We start from the raw sequence: 23560 nt of genomic DNA on the forward strand, positions 1-23560 counted from the left end.
AAAAAAAAAAAAAAAAAAAAAAAAAAAAAAAAAAAAAAAAAAAAAAAAAATGGATTACCAGGATTAGGTCTCTTGCCTTCTTCCGCTTTGTTTTAGTGGGTGGATGGAAGCCTTACTGCGTTAATGAGTTACATTACCATACCTATATAATTATATTATCAAGACTAAAGTGTTTTGTAAACAGATTGTTAGCTAACTAGTAACGATTAACTTTTACTTTTTATTGTTCAATAGCATTTAATCTAAACACGACTGTAGGGTTGTTGAAAAACGGAAGTCTTATAATGTAATTTCATTTTCAAATCTGCAACCAGCAAGTTAGTGTGCATGCAGGTGGGTGTGTTATATTTTTCATTGCCATTTTTCTAAAATTAACTGTTTTTACTGTTTATTTTGCATAGTTGCCACATTTCAAAATTGCAAACATTTTCTCGGTAAATTGACTTGCTATCTTTTGTCTTTATCTCACATAAATAAAATGACGCTTTCATCCTCTGCCACCAGTCTGCAGTATGGCAGCTGCACGTGCAATTTTTTTGAAAAAATGTTTGCACGCCAAGTTTTGGGGTTCGCACGCAAAAATTTTGCACCAAAGGTATTTAATTGGCCTGTCTTGACCTCTTTTACTTGCTTTGCGCCTGCTGAAATTGGTCTTGCATGTGAACTTACTGGACGTGCACGCGGGACATGTAGGTCCTGCACGCGGGACATGTAGGTCCTGCACGCGCGAGATCTCATCAGGAACTGCCATGTTCTGTAGATGGGCTCTGCCACATGTTAAGCATAAATTTATTCTTAACGGTGCAGCTGCTGCATGTTTTAACATGTCCAATAAATGCACATATTACAATGACGAATTTTCAATCGCGAAGTTGTTGCAGCTGTTTCCCGATTCTGTGGCACTTGTGTTTTTGTTATGTACCATTTGTATGTCTGGTATCAAAGTTAATACAATATAATACATTTTATTTTTAGTGTCAACATGGACAGCATCGATAACATATTGGCGGCAGGTTCAGGTGTCCAATGGACAAAACAAGCAGTGGATATTAATGATATTGGACAAATGTATGGGTTTCCGCAGGTTAGTAGAGATTTTTCAACCAATGATGACCAAAATTAAATTGGTGGCTGGATTCTAGTGCCCCGATTAACTGACCCCACCAATGCTGCCTCCAGTTGTATTAAACTCACAATGCGCCAAACCCACTCTTTGGTGAGTTCCCGGCACCATCATAATATGGTACAGCTGCAGCACATTTAGTGATAATTATTATAATCCACAAATGGGGTCTGATACTATTTCAGCTTCATAATGTTTTAGTTGCACAGCTGTTTTTAGCTTAGATTTCAGTGCATTTGTGTAGCTATGTGTTCTTTCACAAAGTAAACAAATGAATACTCATAGATTTAAAATGCTTCCTGTAGTCATAAACTGTGCTTGAATATTTGGGTCTTTTTGAATGTAAAGTTTTCCTTTCTGTTAACCTGTTTTATTTTCAGATTGTGAAGGTTACTGCTGAAACTTCAGAAAAATATGGACTACCTGAAAATGAACCAGTTATGTTGTATGGAAAACGTCAACTCTTGAGGTGGGCAACCAAGTATACATTCATACAAACTTTAATACCCTTTGCCTGTTCACAGATAGTTACCAGATAAAAAACGTTTTTCAATTTTGTTATGGCCTAAATGGAGAAATAATACCGTATGAAAAAACAAGTTTAAAAGAAATAATATATATATACCATATAAAAACAATGTGATTGTTATGCAAATTTAGGTATGGTTCACCTTCATTAGAAATAGAGATAGACTGATTATGGCACCAGTATTTTGTACATTAGGCCTGACCCTTAAACTAATTTTGTTTGTAACTTGTCATACAATCGAGTTTAATGAAAATAGAGACCTCAGGTTTAGCCATGCCTCACCAACCTGTTGGATGCCACAACTTGGCATTAACGACAGAAGAATAGGTCGAAACAGTGTGCACTGTCTGCAGCTTATGGTGTATTGGTGCTTTTATGCTTTTACATTTGAGCAGCCATTTTTTTCAATGCTGAGCGGCTATTTTTCAGCACTTTAAACTTCATGTTTTTTTTGTCAGGACTGTGGCACAAACAATTGAAGAAGGACATTATGTGATGGGAAAACAAATTGAAATTTCCAATGAGTTTATAGGATCCTTTCGCATTAGCAGTGATTATGAAAGAGATGAAGCTCCTCTTAAGGTAATCAATCAATATAAAAATGTCTAATTCCCCTTCCTTTTTATCTGTCCTCATTCTAATGCAAATGGTTTGTGTTTCTCTGAATGCTTGCTTTTAATGTGGAAAGCTTTTATTCTTACATTATTATTCATACACTAAAAAAATTTAAACACACAGAGTAGTAATGAGGCGGGTACCCGATGCTCGGTATCGATGGAATGCTTTATGGATTGACGACAACATGCAGATATACAAATAAGAAAATCATTTTTGTTTTATAAAAAAGATTAAAACTAGTGATGCACCAAACCCACCTAAACAGGTTCGGGCTGAAACCGAATATTCGGCCACAAGGCCGAATAAATTTGGCCGAATCAGGCCGAACCTAAAATCCCCGTTCTTGTGGATGTTTTCAACTGAAACTTGTGTCGTTAATGCGAGTGAAGTGAATTATTACAAATCAAAACCACTTTCACAATGTGGAAGCTTTACTAAACTTGTAATATTTTGCAGACAACATGGCTCGTATTTTATGGATTCAACAATTGGTTAATTTATGACGTTCTGTTTAGGTGAAAATGACAGTTAGGGATTAATTCCATGCAATCAAAAAGGAAACATCGAAAAACAGCGTATTCGGCTGAATTGTTTCGGCCAACCGAAACTTCGGTGCATCACTAATTAAAACCAGTTTTAATTAGCGTCTTTGTATATTTTTTGTCTATGAACTTACTGCAACTTATAAAGGTTTTGCAAACAATGGTTTGAACATTACATAAAATATTACAATTGTCTTGTATTATTGTTTTGTTGTAGATGTTTAAATCCATACAAGAAGTGGCAGATTACTTTCCCTCGAAGATTTATGTCCAAGTAGCGATGACAGTATCTATTAATGATGAAAACGTATTTCTTGATCATGGAGATGAACTTACCTTAGTGAGCAGATCTGATGCTCAACCAGTGGTTGGAAATCCCAATAAGGTACATTTTTTCGTATTTTTTGTGTTTATTTTAACGTGTTGCACATTTTAATTAGATGTACAGTTTAAAATTGGCACACTTTGAATTTTTTTATCTGAACCTAAAAATAGCGCCCTTCGGACAAAAAAATAGTAAGCATGTTAATGTTATCCATTGATCACTAAGTCCAAGTCTATCATGAAGTGGTAATAAAGAAGCAAATAGTTAACAAGTCATGTTTACTAATTTTGAGTCAGAAGCATTTGCTTCTTTATTACCACTTACTAAAAGTGTATAAATTACACCGTTTGGTTCACCAGACCATAAGAGCTCTACGCTATCAATTTTAAATTTTTGCATGTTCGATATATTTTAATTATATACTTGTTTGCAAAACATGAATAATTCAAAATTTGCCTGTGATTATTTTGTAAAAGAAGCACAACTGTAGTACATACATAAATAATTTGTTACACACATACGCACTCAACTAATATGCATTTTTCAACATGCCATATATGGTGTTGTTAAGTTGTAAATTCCTAGCAACAGAAAGTGATAAGGTGTATTTAATATGACATTCAGGAACTAGAAACTTGTACTACTGTTAGCATAGCTGTTATCTGTTTGAACAGTAACATGTGTTTTTGTTTCGCTTGCTTGTTTAAGCAACAACATTGTGCATGAATATGTGGTGGGTGTATCAGTTTGTATTTATTACACCTATTGGTCATAGTTATGTGAAATACTTTTATTGTTTTCTATGGTGTCCCTTGTATACATGTTCATATCATGTATGATCTGCTTAAACTTATTTCTTGTTTATGATGATTGCTGTATTTTGCATTATTGGATTATACAGTAGTTCCCAACCGGGTTAGAATTGTAAAAGTTTAGGGGAAGAATTTACTTGAATTTTTTGGGGGTTGGTAAATAGACACTTCAGCTTTGGGAATATAACCTGAGAAGTTTGTTACGGCACACTTTTAAATGACCTTAGTATGGTCTAAATATGAAAAAAACAGTGATCTCTGATAAGTATGCTTCCTGTTAGAGGGTTATATATGTTTAAGCGATTGATCCTCAGATTTTTGTATGGTTTACCATCTGTTATGTAGTCTTATGGGAAATAATGTGAATACTTTGCATTGTTAAGTGAGAAATTCATCGATAAAGTTTGGAAACGGACTATAGCAGGGGTCACCAAACTTTTTTCATGGCAGGCTGGATAACATTAAAAATATCTTGAGAGGGCCACCTAGGTTTTAAGCCTCAACACTATGCAATTCCAAAAAGTGATCCACAATCCCCCTTTGCGGGACCATTTGGCCTGCTGGTAGTAGTTTGGTGACCCCTGGTCTACACAAAAGTTTTCAAATAGTGGTTCCTGTCCTTGGGTTTACAAACTCCTGGGAACCTGTAGATGATTCAAAACAGCGTGGTCCAACTGCAGGCCCGCGGGCCAATTGTGGCCCGCTAGATAATTTTGTTGGCCCGCGAAAGTCCCAACATTTTAAAGACAACTATAAGTGTTGTTTTCAATAATTCAATGTTTTATTAGTGTGAGGATTTACACACACTAAATACTGCAAAATCTCCTATTGTGACGTATGACAAGGCATTGTTATGTAATAAAGGGTTCTTCTTTAAACCGTGCAGGGGCATTTTTGCGCTAGAGTGGAAACTGGATGTTTTTGACAGCTTCTACTTGGTAGAGCTATTAACACGATATGTTTCAGCAGATCCAAAAGTGCTTACTTTTCGATAGGTAGCGTAAAGAGCTGAACTATTTATTTAGCGGATAAAGAGGGGTTGGTTTGGGATGCAAGTTTTTGAAAATATTGCATTAGTAACTAGTTTTATTGAATTTCAAATGCTAATACCTTAGCCCGACCCGAATAGCCCTAACCCAGTGTTTCTTAACCTTTTTAGCGCTTGTACCCCTTGAGATTTCATGACATTTTCTCGTACCCCCTGTCTACAATGGCCAACGGAAGTAAACAATAATGGGAATTAAACTCAGTGTATTTATAACTTACGTGTTGAATGCATGCATTAAAATAGTCTTGAAAGTTCAACAAAATTTACAGAACACCAACAATCAGTCAATTGAAATCAGCTACACATAACAAAGTAACTTGTTACGCATTCTTCACAAATATGCCTAAATAATGCATAATTTCACACTGACTGTCGTACCCCCTACTTTGGTGCTTCGTACCCCCAAGGGGTACATGTACCCCTGGTTAAGAACCCCTGCCCTAACCGTTAGCATTTTTTGAGATATACCGTTTTAAATGAAAAAAGTGCTCTTGGCGCCACCTATCGAAAATTAAGCACTTTTGGATCTGCTGAAACATATCGTGTTAGTAGTTCTACCCTTCTACTTAGTATAGATAAAACAAGGTGTAGAGTTACCGTAGAGTTTGACCCAGAAACAAGTTTTTCCTGCAAAAATTTAAACCTTGGCCCGCGTAGTAAGTTAACGATTTTAAATGGCCCGCAACAAAATAAAGTTGGACCACCCTGATTCAAAAGGTTACCTGAATGTAAAATACACATAAGATTTTTATAATTACAAGTTAGTGCAGGAGGGTTGGGACCAATGTTTAAAAGTGATTTATTTTTTGTTACAGCCAGCAAGTCGCTTTATTTCAAAAGTTCGCTCAAGATCGCCACAACATGTTGCATTAATAGTCCACAACACTCGACTTAATGAGAGTCTAACGTAAGTTTCGGTTTTCTTTCTGTTCAACGAAATTTACCCATGTACAAATCATGTTTGAAGGTAGTAGTGCAGTTTAAAGTGCATTTTAAACAGTGCATTTAAGTGAATGTTTCTGAAAGCTATGTTTCTTATCAAGGTTTACTGTACCAATGCAAATACACTTTTGTCTAGTTTTTTTTCACTGGTCGCTAAAAGAGATATGACAAAAACTACTTTGTTGTTTCTATTTTGTTTTAACTGCTTAATCTTCTCTCAACACCCTTAATTGCCCTTTTATTGTTTAGCGGCCATGTTGCAAACCACTAGGTTAAACCAATAAAGCAATTTATAGAAACGATTCATTTTTTAACAAGTTTTTCTATCAAGGGTACCACCTAAACCCTGTTTGAGTGGGTAGACCAAGAGATAGGCCTATTCTGCTTGAATATGCAAGCATATTTCTGAAATAAGGAAGGTTAACAATTCCAAAAACGATGTTCAAGACGCGAGTTTGGTCCAAAATTAGGGGCTATCTAGTTGGTTGTCTGTGGTACATGTACCACTAGTGGTTTGTCAAAGCTTTTTAGGTGATACACGGGTAGCTTTCTGCTGTACTTAATTCAAGCCACATCAAGAATTGCTGCTCAACTGACCCAACTGATCAGCCCTGTTTTTTTGCAGAAGCGTTGTCCAGGATTTTTTTAGGTATTACTAACATGCTGGTTTCATAAATTAACTAGAGTAGTCAAGAAGAACTCTTGATCTACCCATTTAAACAAGATTTAGGTGGTACACAGTGATAGAAAAAGTTACAAGGTGGTACGCAATCAGTATAAGTTTAAGAACCACTGGACTATCTAGTGGGGTTAGTTAAGTTGCATTTTATGGTTTGACTTGAATTAAGTATAGTAGAAAGATATACTTGCGCACCACCTCAAAAGCTTTGGCGTACTACTAGAGCAGCGGTTCTCAAACTTTTTTGATTTTTTGTCATAACAGTCCTTTCGCAATTTTTTTGAGCACTCGCGGTCCAAGCTAAATATACTCATAAAATTTAAAATACCTGGGGAAAATAAAACTGTCCAGTTACCAAAATAAAAATTTATTTATTTATTTCGGAAGCATTTCCACAACAGAATGAATTTAGTTTAGTTTCGTAAGATCACTTTGCGTGGGAATGTTTCAAAGGCAATTTATAACGTCACAAACAAGACTAAAGCAATATAAACATAGTGCGCGAACAATTGCCTCTGTTTGTTACTTGAAATGAAGTAAAGAACCACTTCTTGTTAAAGAAAACTCGTTTGTCTATCTAATTTTTGCTTGTACGCTCGCAAGATCTCATGTTACATAAGATTGTAGAAATACTTTAAGGTCTTTGCGGTCTCCCTGAAATCGCGTGGCGGACACCTAAGGGACCGCGTACCACAGGTTGATAACCACTGGATTAAGTAACAAGGTGTTATTTAGGTTGCCATTGTCCTTGCGAGGAAAATTTGCCACACGTACTCCCATCGAGGTTGCTCAAGCTCACAGGTCACGTGACATGTCACTAGCAGATCTGACGTCACAAGTCAACTACCCCATAACGGTTGTGGTGACGTCAAACCGTACACGCTCACCAAAAGACGAATTTGTCTTGAGACCGGGAATGCACCTCAAGTTTTTAGGAGTAAGTTTGAATTTTTATTTTGTGGCTTGGGGCAATAGATTTTGAACTATATTTAAATGGCGGCACTAAGTTATTACGTAGTTACTTATTATGTAAATCCTGGTAAATTGATTTTGTGAATCATCACCTGTTCTATTACCATTCTTGCAACGATTTCCACCTTGCATTATGTGTATATATCACCACTTGGGGAAATGTTTATTTAACTATTAGCTTTTTCTATTTTTGATCAATTTTGTTGACTTTTATAGACACTGAAGATGCCTTTTTAACGAAATGTATTTGTTGTTACAACTAATATGTATGTGTAATTGATGAAACTATTATATAGAAGGTTTTTAAAGGATAAAGTTTAAGGGTTTAGCATTAGGCGGAAGCTTATAGAGCAGTGGTTCTCAACTGGCCAGCGGTCCATGATGAGTTTTTTGGTGGTCCACAGGACGTCCACTAAATTTGTTGATAAACTGGAGATGATTGCATATTACATATTGAAAGTGTATCAACATGTTAGCTGTTAATAATTATATCTCACTTTTTAAAAATCGGTTTTAAAGAGTTCTGTTTTAAGCCCAAGTGGTTATTTCGTATGCATACTTCAATCTTGCTCCAAACAGAAGTGGTCCACGATATTATTTTTACCGGTGGTCCATGGCCCGAAACGAGTTGAGAACCACTGTTATAGAGTAACGTTTGCCATTTATTACAAATCACATTTAGAAAATTTCTTACTTCTTATCAAGCACAAAAAATGGACTGAAACGTGATTGTTGTAAATGCGTACATGATTCCCTATCTAAACAGAATCGCCCGTTCAACTCTTAAAAACAACAATAAACCGTACAAAACATGCTGGTTTCATAAGCTCACAATAAAGACTGCAAAACGAAAGTGATGCAAATACCACGCTAACATTCTGTTACAACGGTTGTTTAGTGCTGTACAAGTGTTTGGAAATTTCTGTTTTTGCATTCATCGTATTAGACCTGATAACTTTTTCTATCGCTGCACACCACATAAAGTCCTAAACCCTTTTTAAATGGTAGACCAAACGATAGGCATGTTATTCTTAACTAGGATAACATATTTGTAAAACCAACGAAGTTAGTAATTTCAAACGAACGTCAAAGACATGATTTTCGCCCAAAACCAGGACTGGTCAATTAGGCCATTTGAGTTTCAATTCTTTATATGTCTGGAATTGAGTACTTACGTACCACCTGAAAGCTCCTCACTTCCACAGGTTGAAAACCACCGTAGTAGAGTGTAGTTAAGCGGTTCGGAATGAAAAAAAAACACGGAAACTGTAAATGCTGCCGAGTAATATTTACAAATTCAGGTTTATGAATTGCCTTTATCATTCATTAAGCACATGTCTCTTGAAGAGCAAGCCGTAAACAACTCATTTATTTCAAAAATGCTCGTCTATTGAAGGATATTTCTCGATATTTGCCCAGATGTATGGCCAAAATGTCTTTGGAACACTATATACGGATCTGTTCATATCACTGGTGATGGCATGAGCATTTGCCGAAACGTTTTAACAATAAAGCATTAAACGGAACAACACAATTGATTCGAAAACAGACCGTTTTAACAATAAAGCATGTCACTTTTTACATCTATTTGGGCCGTTATTTTCACCATTAAAATGTTTTTTTGTAAATTCTAGGTATAAATATTCTTACATTGTGTAATTGGTCGTCATTTAGCGCATTTCGTTACTGGGTAGTGGCTAAGTATACAGTCAAAAAACGATCTTTGGGTAAAGCTTTTCTTACCCAGTTGCTGCTTGTTTTTTTACACCGAACCTTACATCTGAGATATTACCAATTACCAGCATTGATCACAGAGGTAAAGGAAATTGGTTTAATACGTCATTCAAGCACTTTGCCCAAACGTGACTGGTCTTTTGAATCAGTCGTCATTTCCATAATTATGTGATTAAATCGTGATACAAAAGCCGATTATTAATCACCTCCAATGGGCTCTTAAGAGTCAAAATTTATGAACTAGGCCTTTGTGTGCTTCAAATACATTTCCTGATTGACTTTTTATGCTACAATAAATTGTTTTGTTTTTATTATGTTGAAGGGTTTTTGTTGTAAAAAGGTCAAATATATGGTAAAAATTATATTATAATTTGTGTTTGACAAACGTTCTAATGCGGTGGACCAAAAGAACAGGATTTGGTAAATCCAGATATTCGCCTAATTTGGAAAAACTTAGGTACAAATGATTTGTAATGTGGTAAGGCTTTAACTATTTGACATCAGTTAATCCAGATCTTAGCCTAATCGGAGTAATTTTTTGGGTCCAAACGGGTCCGGATTAACCGAGGACTGTGTACAATAAATAATATCCCTCCCAAAAACAACAACAACAGTTCTGTTTTCCTAAAAAATATGACGATTTTTCGATGGGTGTACCATAGCAGCTAAGACTATTCGATCAAACACTCTGCAGTTTCACAAGGTTCTCAGTGCAAAGGCCAACAGTACGCTTGCTGCGATACTAAGAAGACCAGCTACAATTCCAAAAATGCCTTTTCAAGATTAAGTTATCAGACCAGTGAATTGCGGATGGTGGTATCTAACTATTGTGTTGTGGTACAGGTTGAAGACCATGATGTGGTACTTGCGGTTACGCCTTTCCAGAGAATCATCGAGTTCAGTGCCAATGGTGATACGTTTTCCCTGCCTGCCTCAGTCGTAAATCCACAGGTAAATTATGATTGAACGGTGGTACTAAATCAGTGGTTCCCAAACTTTTTTCTTTTAAAGCGCATTTTAGAAAAACAAAACTTATTTGGCGCACTTCGAACATTTGAATAATTTTTTTAGCTGACAAAGGCACTAACTATGAGGTCATAAAGCCGCTATACAGGTCACTTTCATAGTTAAATAGCCTAGTTGAACATCTCAGAGACGTGGAGCATGTTGGCCTAGTGGTCTAAGCACCTGGTACTACTACTCTACTTGATTGATTTTAATTTCAATATTTTTTGCGGCACACCTAATGACATCTGGCGGCACACCAGTGTGCCGCGGCGCATAGTTTGGGAACCACTGTACTAAATATTCCATAAAACTGCATGTTATTATTTTATTGCATGATAAGCAGTTTTAATGGACATTAATATACTTAATTGAGGAAAATCACGGCCCAAATAGACTTAAATAGCGACATGCCTTATTAATCACTTATCAATTAAAAATTGCCCTTGCTATTGTTTCACGTGTTCGTGTTGTGACGTCATAATAACAAACGGACATGTTGATGGCAGGATTTCGTTTTCCCATTGAAGCGGTAGCCGCTAATGTGTTAACGCAAGGACGTAAATTATTTACTCAGGGTTGCCAAACCGTTTCCTATTTCTAAGATTTGCCCTATTTTGAAGGACATTGTCTGGGAAAACTTTATTGTCCTTTTAAGAAATGTCCTTTTTTACTTGAGTCCGTATTTTATCTTATTTAACATTTCAACTCAAATCCCTGCTACAAGTAAAAGTAAATCTATAGATGTCGTGACATGCACGAAGTTATAAATGACGAACATAAAACGACCCAAACAGACATAAAAACAACATGATTTATTGTTGAAATGTTTCGGCAAATGCTCATGCCACCATCGGTGATATGAGGGGGCCACATCAGTAACACCCGTTTATAGCGACTTAAGTCACAAAAGGCTGATAAAAAGGTGCGCTTAGTTTGTTTTTTTCTTGCAAATTGTTAATGTAGATATGTAACCCAAAGACGTGACATTACAATATAAACATGACATGAAACAACACAATCGGTTCGAAAACAGACCTTGCCTTTAGCATAACAGCATGTATTACCTACTGGTCAATTCATGCATATACTTCCGACAGTCTTGTCTTTTCTGATTTTGGTGCAGTAAATACACGGCGCCTGAGCTCGCGGGGTAAATGGTTGCCTTTCCTTTTAGATATTGTAAAGGCATTGCTTCTATTTTTGACCGTGAATAAACGTGGTTTTGATAATGGTTTTTGCAATCAATCGTTAAGATATGTCTAAAGTGGCCTTAATTTCTTTTTTTAATGCATTTGATTATATGTTATGCAAATTTCCATAAACTGGAGCCATTTCCTGATATTTCGCACATAGGCATGTTTGGCTACCGGAAACTGGTTAAGAAAACCCGCAAAACGCATAACGTCGTTCTCCCTTGCAAATGCATGTCTCGAATATCAGCCAGTTGCAGTATAGTGGTAGATCAGCTTTTAGCTTCGATGAATTGGTTAATAAAATCGTTTTGTCGAAAGATGTAGATGTTGTTTTGCCAATTGGTCCTTTAATAACTGTTTTTAATTGTTAAGATTCCAATAGACATGTATTTAAAGGCACTTGTAATTGCAAACAGAGTATTAGCAAAGTATGAGTTGTACTGTTTACATATTGGTCAATTTAAAGCCATTTGACCTCAAATATTGATAGTAACTGCTTCATGCTTTTGTGCACGTTGTGTAGACCTATCAAGAATTTCAGTTTATGAAAACATTAGTCACTCATCATTAAGAATCTGAATGTATTCTATTTGAATTTGAACCGATGATGCTTTAAATCTTTAGGATAAATGATATAATGTTTTTCCTACACTTAAATCAATGAGCTTTAGTTTATTACAGCAGGGTTCCCGCGGGTATGGAAAACCTGGAAAGGTTATGGAATTTAAAGTGGTATTTTTAAGGCCTGGAAAAGTTTTGAAAAAAGCCAACTTTTCCAAAAGTCCTTGAAAAAGTGTGGAATTTGGCGCCTGAAAATGCCAGATAGAGATAGGAATTTCAAATTACGTCACGTTTGTATATTCGTTGCAAGTATGGTAAATTGGCTACATATATCAAAGTCTTTTTTCTAGTTTTGCTATGGGAATTGCTCGATTTTTTCGATTAAGGTTGTGGAAATTCGGGGTTTTTTTCTTGAAAAGTTTTGGAAAAGTCATGGAATTTATAAACAAAAATTGCGCGGGAACCCTGTTATAGTCTTCAACCACCAAGCAACGAGCTGGGAGGTTCTTTTTTTAAGTTGAAAATGTACAGTATTCCTATAAAACATTTGGAGAAAATGATAAAACAATTGACCAACGCTTTTTAGCAAAAAAATGCTATCACAGTTGATTCCACCCAGTCTGTGTGGAAATCAATCGATTTACGGAATCTCTATCAACCTACACTGTTTTTCAACAGGGCAACGAGAAAGATAGGAATCAATATCAGACATATCTGCAAAGCACGTACATGGCGACCCAACTCCAATCCAGTGTTACCAATATCGACAATTACTGCAAGTAAGTGGTTTTGTTGTAAGTATGAAGTGGTGTACGTTTCGTTTTATGACATTGTTTTCACCAGCAAATGTTATTGTGCACTTGAGTCATATATGCCATAGGCAAAACCGGGGCCTCAAACCCGTAAGCACAAGCCCAAAACCCTTTTTTAATACTTATAAACCAGTGGTTCCCAACCTATTTTGACGGATTCCTCCCTCAACAATCCAAAACAGTTTCGTTTCTCCCCAACATACTACATAGCAGACGCTACTTCATACAAAGTTCATTTCATATTGAGTCTTTTTTCAGCTTCACAGGTTATATTCCCAGAGCTAAAGTGTCTATTTACAAACCACATGCAAAAATTAATGTAAATTTCTGCCCTTAAGTTTTTAAATTCCTCTCGTGGGAACAATTCCTCCCCGTCTGGGAACCACCGATTTAGCCCGGGTTAAGTCTGAAACAAATTCACCAGGTTAAGTTATGATACAATTTCGTAAAGTCAGGCCCGAATCAAACCCGTTTTATTCAAACCAAAGCCCGAACCTGACCCCAAAAGCCCAAGGTGACTGACTCTGCACGCCTAAACAGATTTCCTGAATTTATTGTGACCCTTATGCAATAAATTAAGGGCAATTTGCCACAAGCGAAACCACATAGTGTGCAAATTTGCATATTAATTGGCCGCAAATTCCTGGAATCAATTTAACGACCTCCCAATATTTGACCGCATGAAGCCCGCTAGGTAACCCGTATTAGACCAGGCATCATTTCAGATATGATTACTGTGTGATATGAATCATATTATTCAATCATATATGAGTCCTTCGATGACTGTTGTGCATGCACGGTTAAGCATAGGTCATGCAGATTGCATCGGTTCTTTGTGTTTTGATTTCAACATTATCTATTTCCTCTATGTGGCTATGCAAGTTGTACTGGTCAATATATTGAGCATATAGAGCACTGGTCACGACTGAAACCATTTTCTGCAATACCCCTATATCTTTAGCCCAGTGTTGTAAACGGGCCTGAACCCGGCCTGAACCCGAAAGTACAAGCCTGAAAACCCGGGCCGAACCCGAATCCTTTTTGAGAAGCTCGTTTAGGCCCGAAAGTTTGATTGACATGCCTATACGTGAAGCCTCAGAAAATACCAAGACAACCAACACAATAGAACAGTGGTTCCCAACCTTTTTTGACGCGACCCAAATACTTCCCAAAATTTTGTTTTGTGGTCTCTCGCGACTCATGGACATACATTCTTACTATTTTGGTTGTATTTTTGTCAGGAAAAGGTTTTTTTCAGGAAAGTTTTTTGAAAATTACAACGCCAGTTTTGAAAATTAAGTTATCAAACAAATAATAATCGTTTTATCGACCAAACATTACCATTTAGCCCGAACTTGAGAGCGGGTTCAAAACATTATCAGTCAGACAGCTCTCAACAGTAAGCTAACACATACTTTGTGACGTCACAAACAGAATTTCCTATTATCACATCATGTTGTCACAAAATTATTATTGGGCAACATAATGAAGTCTTGGGAAATAAAATAATAACGCTACGAATATTGGGCAACTTTGGAGAAAATCTGGCAGCAGCCTTCAGTGATAACGCTTCACAAATGTAGGATATTAAAACCAGCAAAATTTCTAACGTTACATAGCTCTTCGTTTTAGTATACTTAACTTAGGCTTTTAGTACACTTAATTCAGTCTGTGTTTTTCGTTATGCAATGTAACACATAAAAATCGATTTCGCTGATATAATTGCTCCTCAGTTCCTTAAACACAGACTAAATTAAGTGTACTTATAGCGTCAGTTTAGTATATATTTTCCACAACTGGAATCGTTTGCAATGAGGGCCCGTTGGTCCAGGACGATTTCTGTATAAGCACAGTTTATGTATTTGTAAGTTTAGTGGTTGAATGAATGCTGAAATGTATTTCAGGTTTTTTGTTGGTAAAATTTATCCATATTTGGGACGTTATTTTCATCATTAAATTTATGAACAGATCCGTGTAAAGGGGTGTAACTGATGTGGCCTTCATATCACCAATGATGGCATGAGCATTTTCCGAAACGATTGAATAATAAAGCACGTCGCATTTCACGTCTATTTGGGCCCTGATGTTCACCATTGAAGTTTATCCAAATTTCACACATTATCCCTTCGAAAAAAAAAAAAAAAAAAAAAAATTTTTTTTTTTGGGGGGGCTTCATGTTGTGTCAAATGAGACAGCAGTCTTTTGTCTTGTATTTTCCAAAATCTTTACAAACCCTTTTCCTCTGTATATCTTCAGTAAATTACAGTGCTTCCTGGTTTAGGCCTGACTCTTGTAGCTACTGTGTGTATAACAACGCCTGTCAGTGTGCAGAAGGCCACGGCAATGAATCACCTACGCAATATGTTTATGTACGCCTTGTAGATGATTAGTTTCAGTTTAAGCTTTGTTTAAGAACAAAATCGGCTTTTTAGTGTATTCTGTACTAGGGCAAGTCTATAGCTCGTAGTATAGCGTGCACTGTGTTTTAAACAGTCATGTTATTTCGAACTAAGTAAGTCTAGTTAAGTTAGGCATGCTTTTTCAGACATTGTAGAGCCTTATACCTGAACGAAAATGGCAGTTACATATCTAAATTGGATTTAGGAATGAATAATAACAGTAATAATGAGTGTTGAAAATATAGGGGGACATACATTTACTTAATATGGCGCAAAATGGATGATAGTTTCGCAAGTACAGCATTGTGTTTACGAGGAACTATGACAGTGAATGATAGCTTTGTTAAATTGCAACCAGGAAGTGAGTGTCAGACAAAAAACAGGGCCTTTCATAAGACTATCCACACAATCGCAAAATAGACGGGATATACTTACGCTAGGTCGAGTTTTTTTTTACTTTAGCGGCATTGAATTACCAAAAAACTTTGCCAGATTATGGCAGCAAATCTACTAACACAAGAACTTCACACAAGTTTGCTAAATACCGTTAGGTGGCGCAAAGAGCGTTCGCAAATATTTGAAATGCATTTTGTGTAAAAAATGCTTACGGTTAGGGCTATTAGGCTTGGGCTGAGGTTTCATAATGATAATAATAACAATAAAGTCAAAGTAAAAACTTAGTTTCTTATGTTAAATTTAGCTCCTTTTAATTTAAATAACTGTGCTCTTTACGCCATCTATCGGTGTTTGTCAGGTCGGGATCTGTTTTCTTTTATAAACGTGCTTAATTCGGGCCCCACATTCAGTAATTTTTTAGAATATGTATTCCTTAGCTAAGAAGTTAGTTGCTGTTTATAACTAATGCCTAACAATCTTATTTAAAACGTCTTGGTTAGGCCATTACCTTTTTTATCCATTGTGTATATCTCCTTCATTGTAGTCCTGTCAAATCAATCTTTAGACCCTTTGTTTAGGGCTTAAACGGGCTTGGGGTCAGGCATCGGGCTTGTACTTTCGGGTTCGGGCGCCAACTCTCGGTGGATTTATTATGTGCTTTATTGGTCATTGGTAAAATACAGCAACTGGTTGAAATTTTTATTAAATTGAATGTTTTTTATAAAGCCTTATTAAACCAATTTGTACCACTGTCTAAAGTATATTTGCTCTCCAAGATGTTCTAAGAATCTAAGGACTTTTTTGTTAGATGTGTTTTTCATACCGCAAAAAAACGTTATGTAACTTTTGTGTACAACAGATCGGTAAGATTCCATGTACCAAGGCATCTTCGTCCCACCAACCCAACACCTTTGCCTGCCATTGCCAATATCCGACAACCCCATCTTCCAAATCTGACTCCCAAATCCAACCTGCCACGCAAAAACCCATTCGGCGGCGTCTCTGCCATTGAACTTCTCACAAAACCTGCTGAATCCTCGACCCCACGACCGTCAGCGCGCGGTTCAAGCCTCTCCCGCCGTTCTCTACCCACGCCTAACATGTTACCAGCCCGCATGGACGGCCCACCCTTGCCCCCACGGAACGCAGCCGGTACGTCGCCTATTTCACCCAGAAGGAGCTTGCGGACAGGTGGGGTGCCCCCTGTGCCACCCAAGGCCCGAAACCGGCACTCTCAAGCCTTTCCAAGCGACATGCCATTGAGGGTTGCACCAGTTCCACATTCGGAAGAGGCACCTTCGCCTCCAAGCAGTTTACCACCGACACCTATTGCCAAAGATACAGCAATGTAAGTTCAGTTATACTTTTTATTCAATTAGTCAATATTGCGTGCTGTTTTCTCCTCACATAGATGTCATGACGTCACTAATGTATGGCGTAACAATGGATAAGGCTTCCAGTGGAACAAAAATAGCAAAAGTGTTAATTGAAACGGACTTATAAACTGACGAAGCCAAAGACATTAGATTGGGATGTTAAAAAAAGTGTGTACATTCTTGAATTTGGTAGTGCTGTCGTGCACAAATGCATGGTTCACCACCCAAATTCACTTCACGGGGCATTATTACTTTTGTTCTGTAACCGCGGACTTTGTCATTAGGTGTTTTGTTTAGCATTAAACACATCAAAATTGTTTCTTTACCCGCGGATTAAACTATTTTGAAATAATGTTTACCTAATTACTGCGTGCTCTAGATATTTTTTTCTACCATTGTCCATTGTGTATTTCTTCTTTATATTATAGCCCTGGCAATTAAACTTTCGAGCCTAAACGGGCTTCTCCAAGACGATTCGGGTTCGGGCCGGGCTTTGGACTTGTACTTTCAGGTTCGGGCCGGGTTCGAGCTCAAATTTCTGGCTCGCTCACAACTCTGGTACTGCCATTTATTGGCTCGATGCCTTTACATATGATGTTTAAAATTGGAAATATTGAAATTTAGGCATTAATTTCATTCATAAAAAGTTCGGAACCGAACTTTGGTGCATCACTACTATTAATTGCTATCGAAAGTGTCACAGTCGTTTGTTTTTAGCCAACAAAGCTCAGAACAATCAAAGGAAGAAGAGATATGGGATGTTTGGAGGCCTGTGGAACATCGGAATGAACCGTCTGTCGAACCACAATTAAATGGAGAAGGCATTGCTGGAACTTCCACTGAGATGAATGGGGGTAAAAGTTTCCATATGTGTAAATTAAAGTAAATTCACTCCGATTGGGAACCACTTGTGTAGACACTTTTTAATGTTTCGTTTGCGGGTTTCTAACATTTTTGGCCCATACCCTACTCACTCAGCTAAACAACCTTTTGAATGACCGTTACCTTAAGATCACCAAATAGCTCGAGATCTCCCAGTTGAAAACATAAGAAAAACATGTCCAAAAATTAACTGCATAACTTACTTAAAACTAATTATTTGTAAATAAATGCACGAAGTGCTGTAGCGTTGACGTAATAACAAAAGAAGGGTTTTATGTAATCCACTGTCTAGTCTACAACATTTTCTCGTTTACCGCTGTTTGTTACCACGCGTATTACTGAACAATCAATTATCATGATTGTCGCACAATACTTTGTAGTCAGTGGTCGAAACATCGAAACGTCGACATATTGTAATAAAGATTGCTAAAAGAGCTAAAAATTTGTTGATAAACAAATAAACTTAGCTAAATGTGCGGCTGACATGAGTTATGGTGTTAGTAGCTCCATCAATTTGGCCTTCAAGCCGTAGGTTTCCCCTGACCTAATCTAAACACCTATTTTCTACAGTTTCATCCAATGAGGTCAGCGGCGAGGAACATGAAACTCCAGAAGACGCAAATTCAAGTCCGCAACCTCCACCTCTTCCACCAGCACGACCCGAATCCCCATCTTTTGAACTTCCCATCTCTCAAATCCCAGTTGATGAGCCTCAACAAACATTGGACCCGATTTATGCTTCCGCAGGAGACGTTAAAGAGCAGAAGCCGCCAGAGGTGGCCAAGGCAACCGGTGATGACGTCAGTCAGTTGCCTAGCGACCATATTTTTGGGTCACGTGACATGTTAAGGATCCCGCGTCACATCGGTATGGGGGAGTTGACGGTGTCGAGCACTGATGCTGTGGGTTCACCTGATACTCTTAACGGTGAGCTAGTGGTCTTTTACTTAAATGGGAAGATGTTCTGCCAAAAAGCACAGCTTTTAAAGTAGTTATTTTGAAAGAGCGCAATTTTTGTATTAAGTGGCCAAAATAATTTTTTGAAAACATATTTCTCAATTTCATGACATCAATTACTACAGAGACTGAATTTTAACCAATACCAGGCGTTAAAATACAGAAACAGTCTGTATTTTTAATCGTCATCTATAGCAGTGTGGTCCAACTTTTGTTGCTGATGGCCATTACAAATCGTCAACTAACTCCGCGGACGAGTGCCCAACAAATACTGTTTCTCGACTCGAGATTATTACACCAATACCAAAATTCATACATTACATTTATTAGTTTGTTTACAACGTAAGTTTTGGAACGTATTTTTTCAAAGTATTCCCCATTCCAGCATAGAGGCGACATCTGTGGCTGAGGCGCTTCCTTTACTGATGCCTTTGTATCCACAGTAGTGTTGGTTGGGGCCATTCGAAGGCTCCCCTTTTGTCTTTTATTCATTTTTAGTAAGTAGAACCCGTTCACAAACTTTCAGTTTCAGTAACACCGTGCAAAAATAACCGACCGCAACGAGTTTGTTGATACAGAAACTCTTTAATACACATAACAATGCCTTTTCTTGCCTCACAATGGAAGATGTTACAGCATTTTGTGTCGTTTAAACTTCTCCTTTTTAGACCAGTAGAACCAAAAAAATAGTTGTCACTAAAACGTTGGACTTCGCGGGCTAACAAAAAAATCTTCAAATGAGTGCTAGCAGATGTGCTCTGTGGTAATAATTTAGATCTCAAAACAAAGTATTTACCAAACCACAATGTGGCCCTTCATTCTCTTAGTCTTGGTCCCTGTGTTACATTATCATAAACAATGGTTCTTAAAAATCTTTTGTTTCAGGTTTGGCGCCATTTGACGACGGATCCCGTTCAGGTTTAAGTGAAGACATTGACCTCACCTCGCTACGGTCAAAGATGTCTCAGAAGAATTACGTACCGGTAGGCGATATTTTTTTCTCAGACAATTTACCCAGTAATGAAGTGACCAGAATGATAAATACTTGTTGCAGTCGCCTAAAGGATGGGAACCTCCTGAACAAGTGGCCACGATGAGCGTTGAAGACGTTGTTCATTCATTAAGGTTTGTAAACCTCTTTGCGACATGAAGGTGTAGCTCAAAGTTGTAAGTCGAAGCGGGGTTGGATTCGGGTTTAGGCATTTTGTTAAAAACGGACCTAATTCGGGCCTAACTTTACAATCTGTCTTCTTAATTTTTTTTCAATATATATTGCCTAGCTAATTAGTTAGTTGCTTAGTTGGACTTGAACTTATGCCTAACAGCCCCTAAAAAGTTCTGTTTCAGCCGTTGTCTATATTTGCCTATTCAGTATGCCTTTTGGTTCTCAACCTTTTTATAGATCATACCCCCTTTAAGTAATCCTCAATTCTTAATTCTATGCCTTGCAAAAGAAAAGAAGTTAAACGCCACAGTGGAAAAAAACTTCTTAATGTCTTTTGGCGAATGTACCTCTTGGCCCCTTAGAATACAACTCGTAACCCCCGGTTCATACCCCCTTTAAGTAATCCTCAATTCTTAATTCTATGCCTTGCAAAAGAAAAGAAGTTAAACGCCACAGTGGAAAAAAACTTCTTAATGTCTTTTGGCGAATGTACCTCTTGGCCCCTTAGAATACAACTCGTAACCCCCGGTTGAGAACCGCTGTCTTAGACAATATGCAGATGTCTGGTATAACCCGTCTATCAACAACATAGGTTTATTGGTTTGAGTGAAGACGTGGTGCAGTACTTTTACAACGAGAGAATTGACGGACAAATGCTAACTGAACTGAGTGACGCAATACTAGAGGAGGATTTTGAACTGGGCAAACTTTATCGTCTCAAAATTCGACGATTTGCGGATGGATGGAGGCCCAAGCTTGACCACTGCACTGCTACGTAAAAAAGCACGGAAAATTGGGATCTCTGTCTGTTTCCTTCACGAATATGTGAAGTTTTTGAAAAGGGTTGGGTCCGTTACTGAGTACCGAGCATTTCCTATTTTGGTGCTCGGTACTCGACTGGAATCAGCTAAAGATTGCAAAAATATTTTGTGCTGACCATATTACCACGCAAAAACTTTGAAACGTTTTCTCCCTTATAGATGGAGATTTACCTTAAAATTTGAGTTTTCCACTTATGAAAAAAGGCGACCGAATTTGATTGCGTCATATGACTATGACGTCAGAATACCTCCACCAGTGGGGCGCCCAGCTAATCAAAACGTTGCAGTTTTGGCCCAACCCCCCAAAAGCAAAGTGTTTTAATTCAGAGTTTATTGTAGAATTTTATGATGGCAAACAAAACATTTTAGGTACGAGACCAATTTTCTTCAACAAATGCTTCCATATTTCTTCAACAAATTATATTTTTTAATGGTTTGTTATTATTTAAAATGTTCCTATAGCAGTACTTTAAGCTAAAGATTTTTGCCAATGAGTTCTGATTTATTTATGATAATATACGACCAAAGATGCATAAAACTGAGACAGAAATATCAGATTTTCTATTGACTTGTGCTTTATTTTCTACTCATTGCAAGACCATGCTGTATCCCGATTACTGATGATCATTGTGAGATTGTGTATTGTGTTTTTTCTCCCGCAGTTATAAGTTTCATTGTGTGTTATTTCGATACAAGAAGTGTTGTCACTGATCAGGGCTGGTGCAAAAAAATTACCAAGAGGGGGTCGACTTGTGAAATAATTTTATGCTTGGCAGTAAAAAAAATCTTGAACGTGATTTTTGGGCGGGAGGGTTCGTAGCCCCCTAAACCCCCTCACAGGTTATTTCGAATCCGCCCCTGTTTGCAATATTTAACTCTTAGACATTTAGTGTTGGCCTTGTCGCCGTTCTACTGCTTTGCTTTTAGAATTTCTCTCTAATAATGTTAGTGCAATGTTGTTGCGTCATCGCAAGCAAACTATGACGTCATTCTGTTTCCGAAATCGTTTTTTTGTGTGTTAAGTTGTTGTTACGAGATCGCTGTATGTATTTCCGTGCAAAATACTTTTCTACTACGAACGTCGCCTTGTTTCTGCAAAGGTTCTATGCACCTTGCATAACGCCGATAATAATACCGCAAACTCATTCACATGCAGCTGTCCACTGTTCTACCACAAGTGGTTTTGTATTTGCATTTAGCAACTGAATCTTCATGTGGCACTATTTCAAACACCCAACTGACTGGTTGCAAAACATATTTTCACCGTTATTGTATGTTAAGCTACGCAATACGAAATAGCCCGGGCCAAAAATTCAAGTCGGGCCGGACTTTTTGAGTCGGATTCGGGTCAACTTACAACTATTGTTTAACCCTGCAGTATTCGATGTTGTATTCTCGTATGTCATATTCAGTAAACCTCGGTTAATTCGGACCCTATTCGACCAAAAATTTATTCGGACTAGGCGAAGATCCGGATTTACCGATGTCGATTAATCCATGTCTTACCACATTACAAATCATTTGTACCTTAAGTTTTGTCAGAATTAATCAAAGATCCGGATTAACCGAGTTCGGCGTAACCGAGGTTTACTGTAGTTCGTTACTATTTTAAATATTTAACTTTGACAATTAAAAAAAAAATGAATTTGCTATAGGAAAAAGGAAAAAACGCCAATTTTACCGAAGGAAAAAACGCCAATTTTACCGAATTCTGCGCCAAAATGATTTTAAATAGTTTTATGTGCAACACTTAACGTACTTATCTTCAAACTTGTGACACTGTTCGTTTTTACAGCTGTGAAATCCTTACTCTTACTTGTGAAAAATCTGTACCTGCTAAATCCATATAACTTACAATGTGCAGTAAGAAAAGTGAAAAGAACATTATTTCTTGCCATATGTGAAATACGAGTAATCCTAATAATTAAGTTGGTCTGTTTTATGGAACTATCGTATTCTATTGTAAGACTGTGCTTAAAATTAAATGCTTTATCTCGCCCTGGATTTAGATTACCGAAAAATGTGTTTATTGCTGACTTTGTTGTTCGATGTAGAATAATGATTGAAATTGCTTACCAACCTACAGGCTTTAAACACCGTAATCATTCCTTTCATGTTCCGTAAATTTTACAAAATTTGCAAATTAATCGCTAATTTACAACTTATTTGTTTTGAATTTTGTAAATCGCTATCTTTAAGTGTTCGTTTATCCGTTTAAAAGACCTATTTCGGACTTTATATTTATGAAAGGTTTAAATTAACTTATTTCGCAATTCTGTTTTCGCGATTGCAAGATTTATCTTTACACTATGTTCCGAATATCTTTTCTGTATCCCTTTTTGCTGCTTTTAATGTATTGAATTATTTCATGCCGTTCGTGTTTATTGCTAAAAGAGTTAAAAGTCTTAAACCCGAGTGACCTATAGTATTTAAATGCTGTTATAGTTGCTCCTCTAGTTTGAAGTGTTAAGCTTAAACGCATGTTAAATAGGTAAAAAAAACTTTTTTGTTTCCTGTCAAACCTGAACTCATACGTTTAACTAGAATAGTGGTTTTCCTATATATTGCCAGTTTATATATACTACATCATATTTAACGATGTATCACATATACCATTTACTATATTTATAATAGATATATATTTGGCATTGGGTCCCTATCTTTTT

General features: G+C 37.1%; 1 protein-coding gene across 1 annotated transcript; it reads left to right on the top strand.

Moving 5' to 3' along the window:
- Window positions 1–214: 214 nt before the first annotated feature.
- Window positions 215–23313, top strand: LOC145232547 (GRB2-associated and regulator of MAPK protein-like). Its single transcript, XM_080097190.1, has 15 exons — window positions 215–333; window positions 976–1084; window positions 1504–1592; window positions 2111–2234; window positions 3030–3197; window positions 5813–5904; window positions 7354–7555; window positions 10168–10275; window positions 12765–12865; window positions 16553–17041; window positions 17787–17923; window positions 18522–18878; window positions 19794–19891; window positions 19963–20033; window positions 20666–23313. Exons 2-15 carry the CDS (start codon window positions 983–985, stop codon window positions 20850–20852), a joined length of 2325 nt encoding a protein of 774 aa, XP_079953316.1. The 5' UTR covers window positions 215–333; window positions 976–982; the 3' UTR covers window positions 20853–23313.
- The last annotated feature ends 247 nt before the right edge of the window (window positions 23314–23560 follow it).

The sequence above is a fragment of the Phallusia mammillata genome, chromosome 6 (genome assembly GCF_965637545.1).
Source record: "Phallusia mammillata chromosome 6, kaPhaMamm4.hap1.1, whole genome shotgun sequence".
NCBI lineage: Eukaryota > Metazoa > Chordata > Ascidiacea > Phlebobranchia > Ascidiidae > Phallusia > Phallusia mammillata.

Excerpts from the sequence above, each read along its gene's own strand:
- LOC145232547 (XM_080097190.1), top strand. The coding sequence starts at position 983 with ATGGACAGCATCGATAACATATTGGCGGCAGGTTCAGGTGTCCAATGG. Across the intron at positions 1,593-2,110 it reads GGAAAACGTCAACTCTTGAG|GACTGTGGCACAAACAATTG; the intron begins GTGGGCAACCAA and ends TTTTTTTGTCAG. Across the intron at positions 10,276-12,764 it reads CCTCAGTCGTAAATCCACAG|GGCAACGAGAAAGATAGGAA; the intron begins GTAAATTATGAT and ends GTTTTTCAACAG.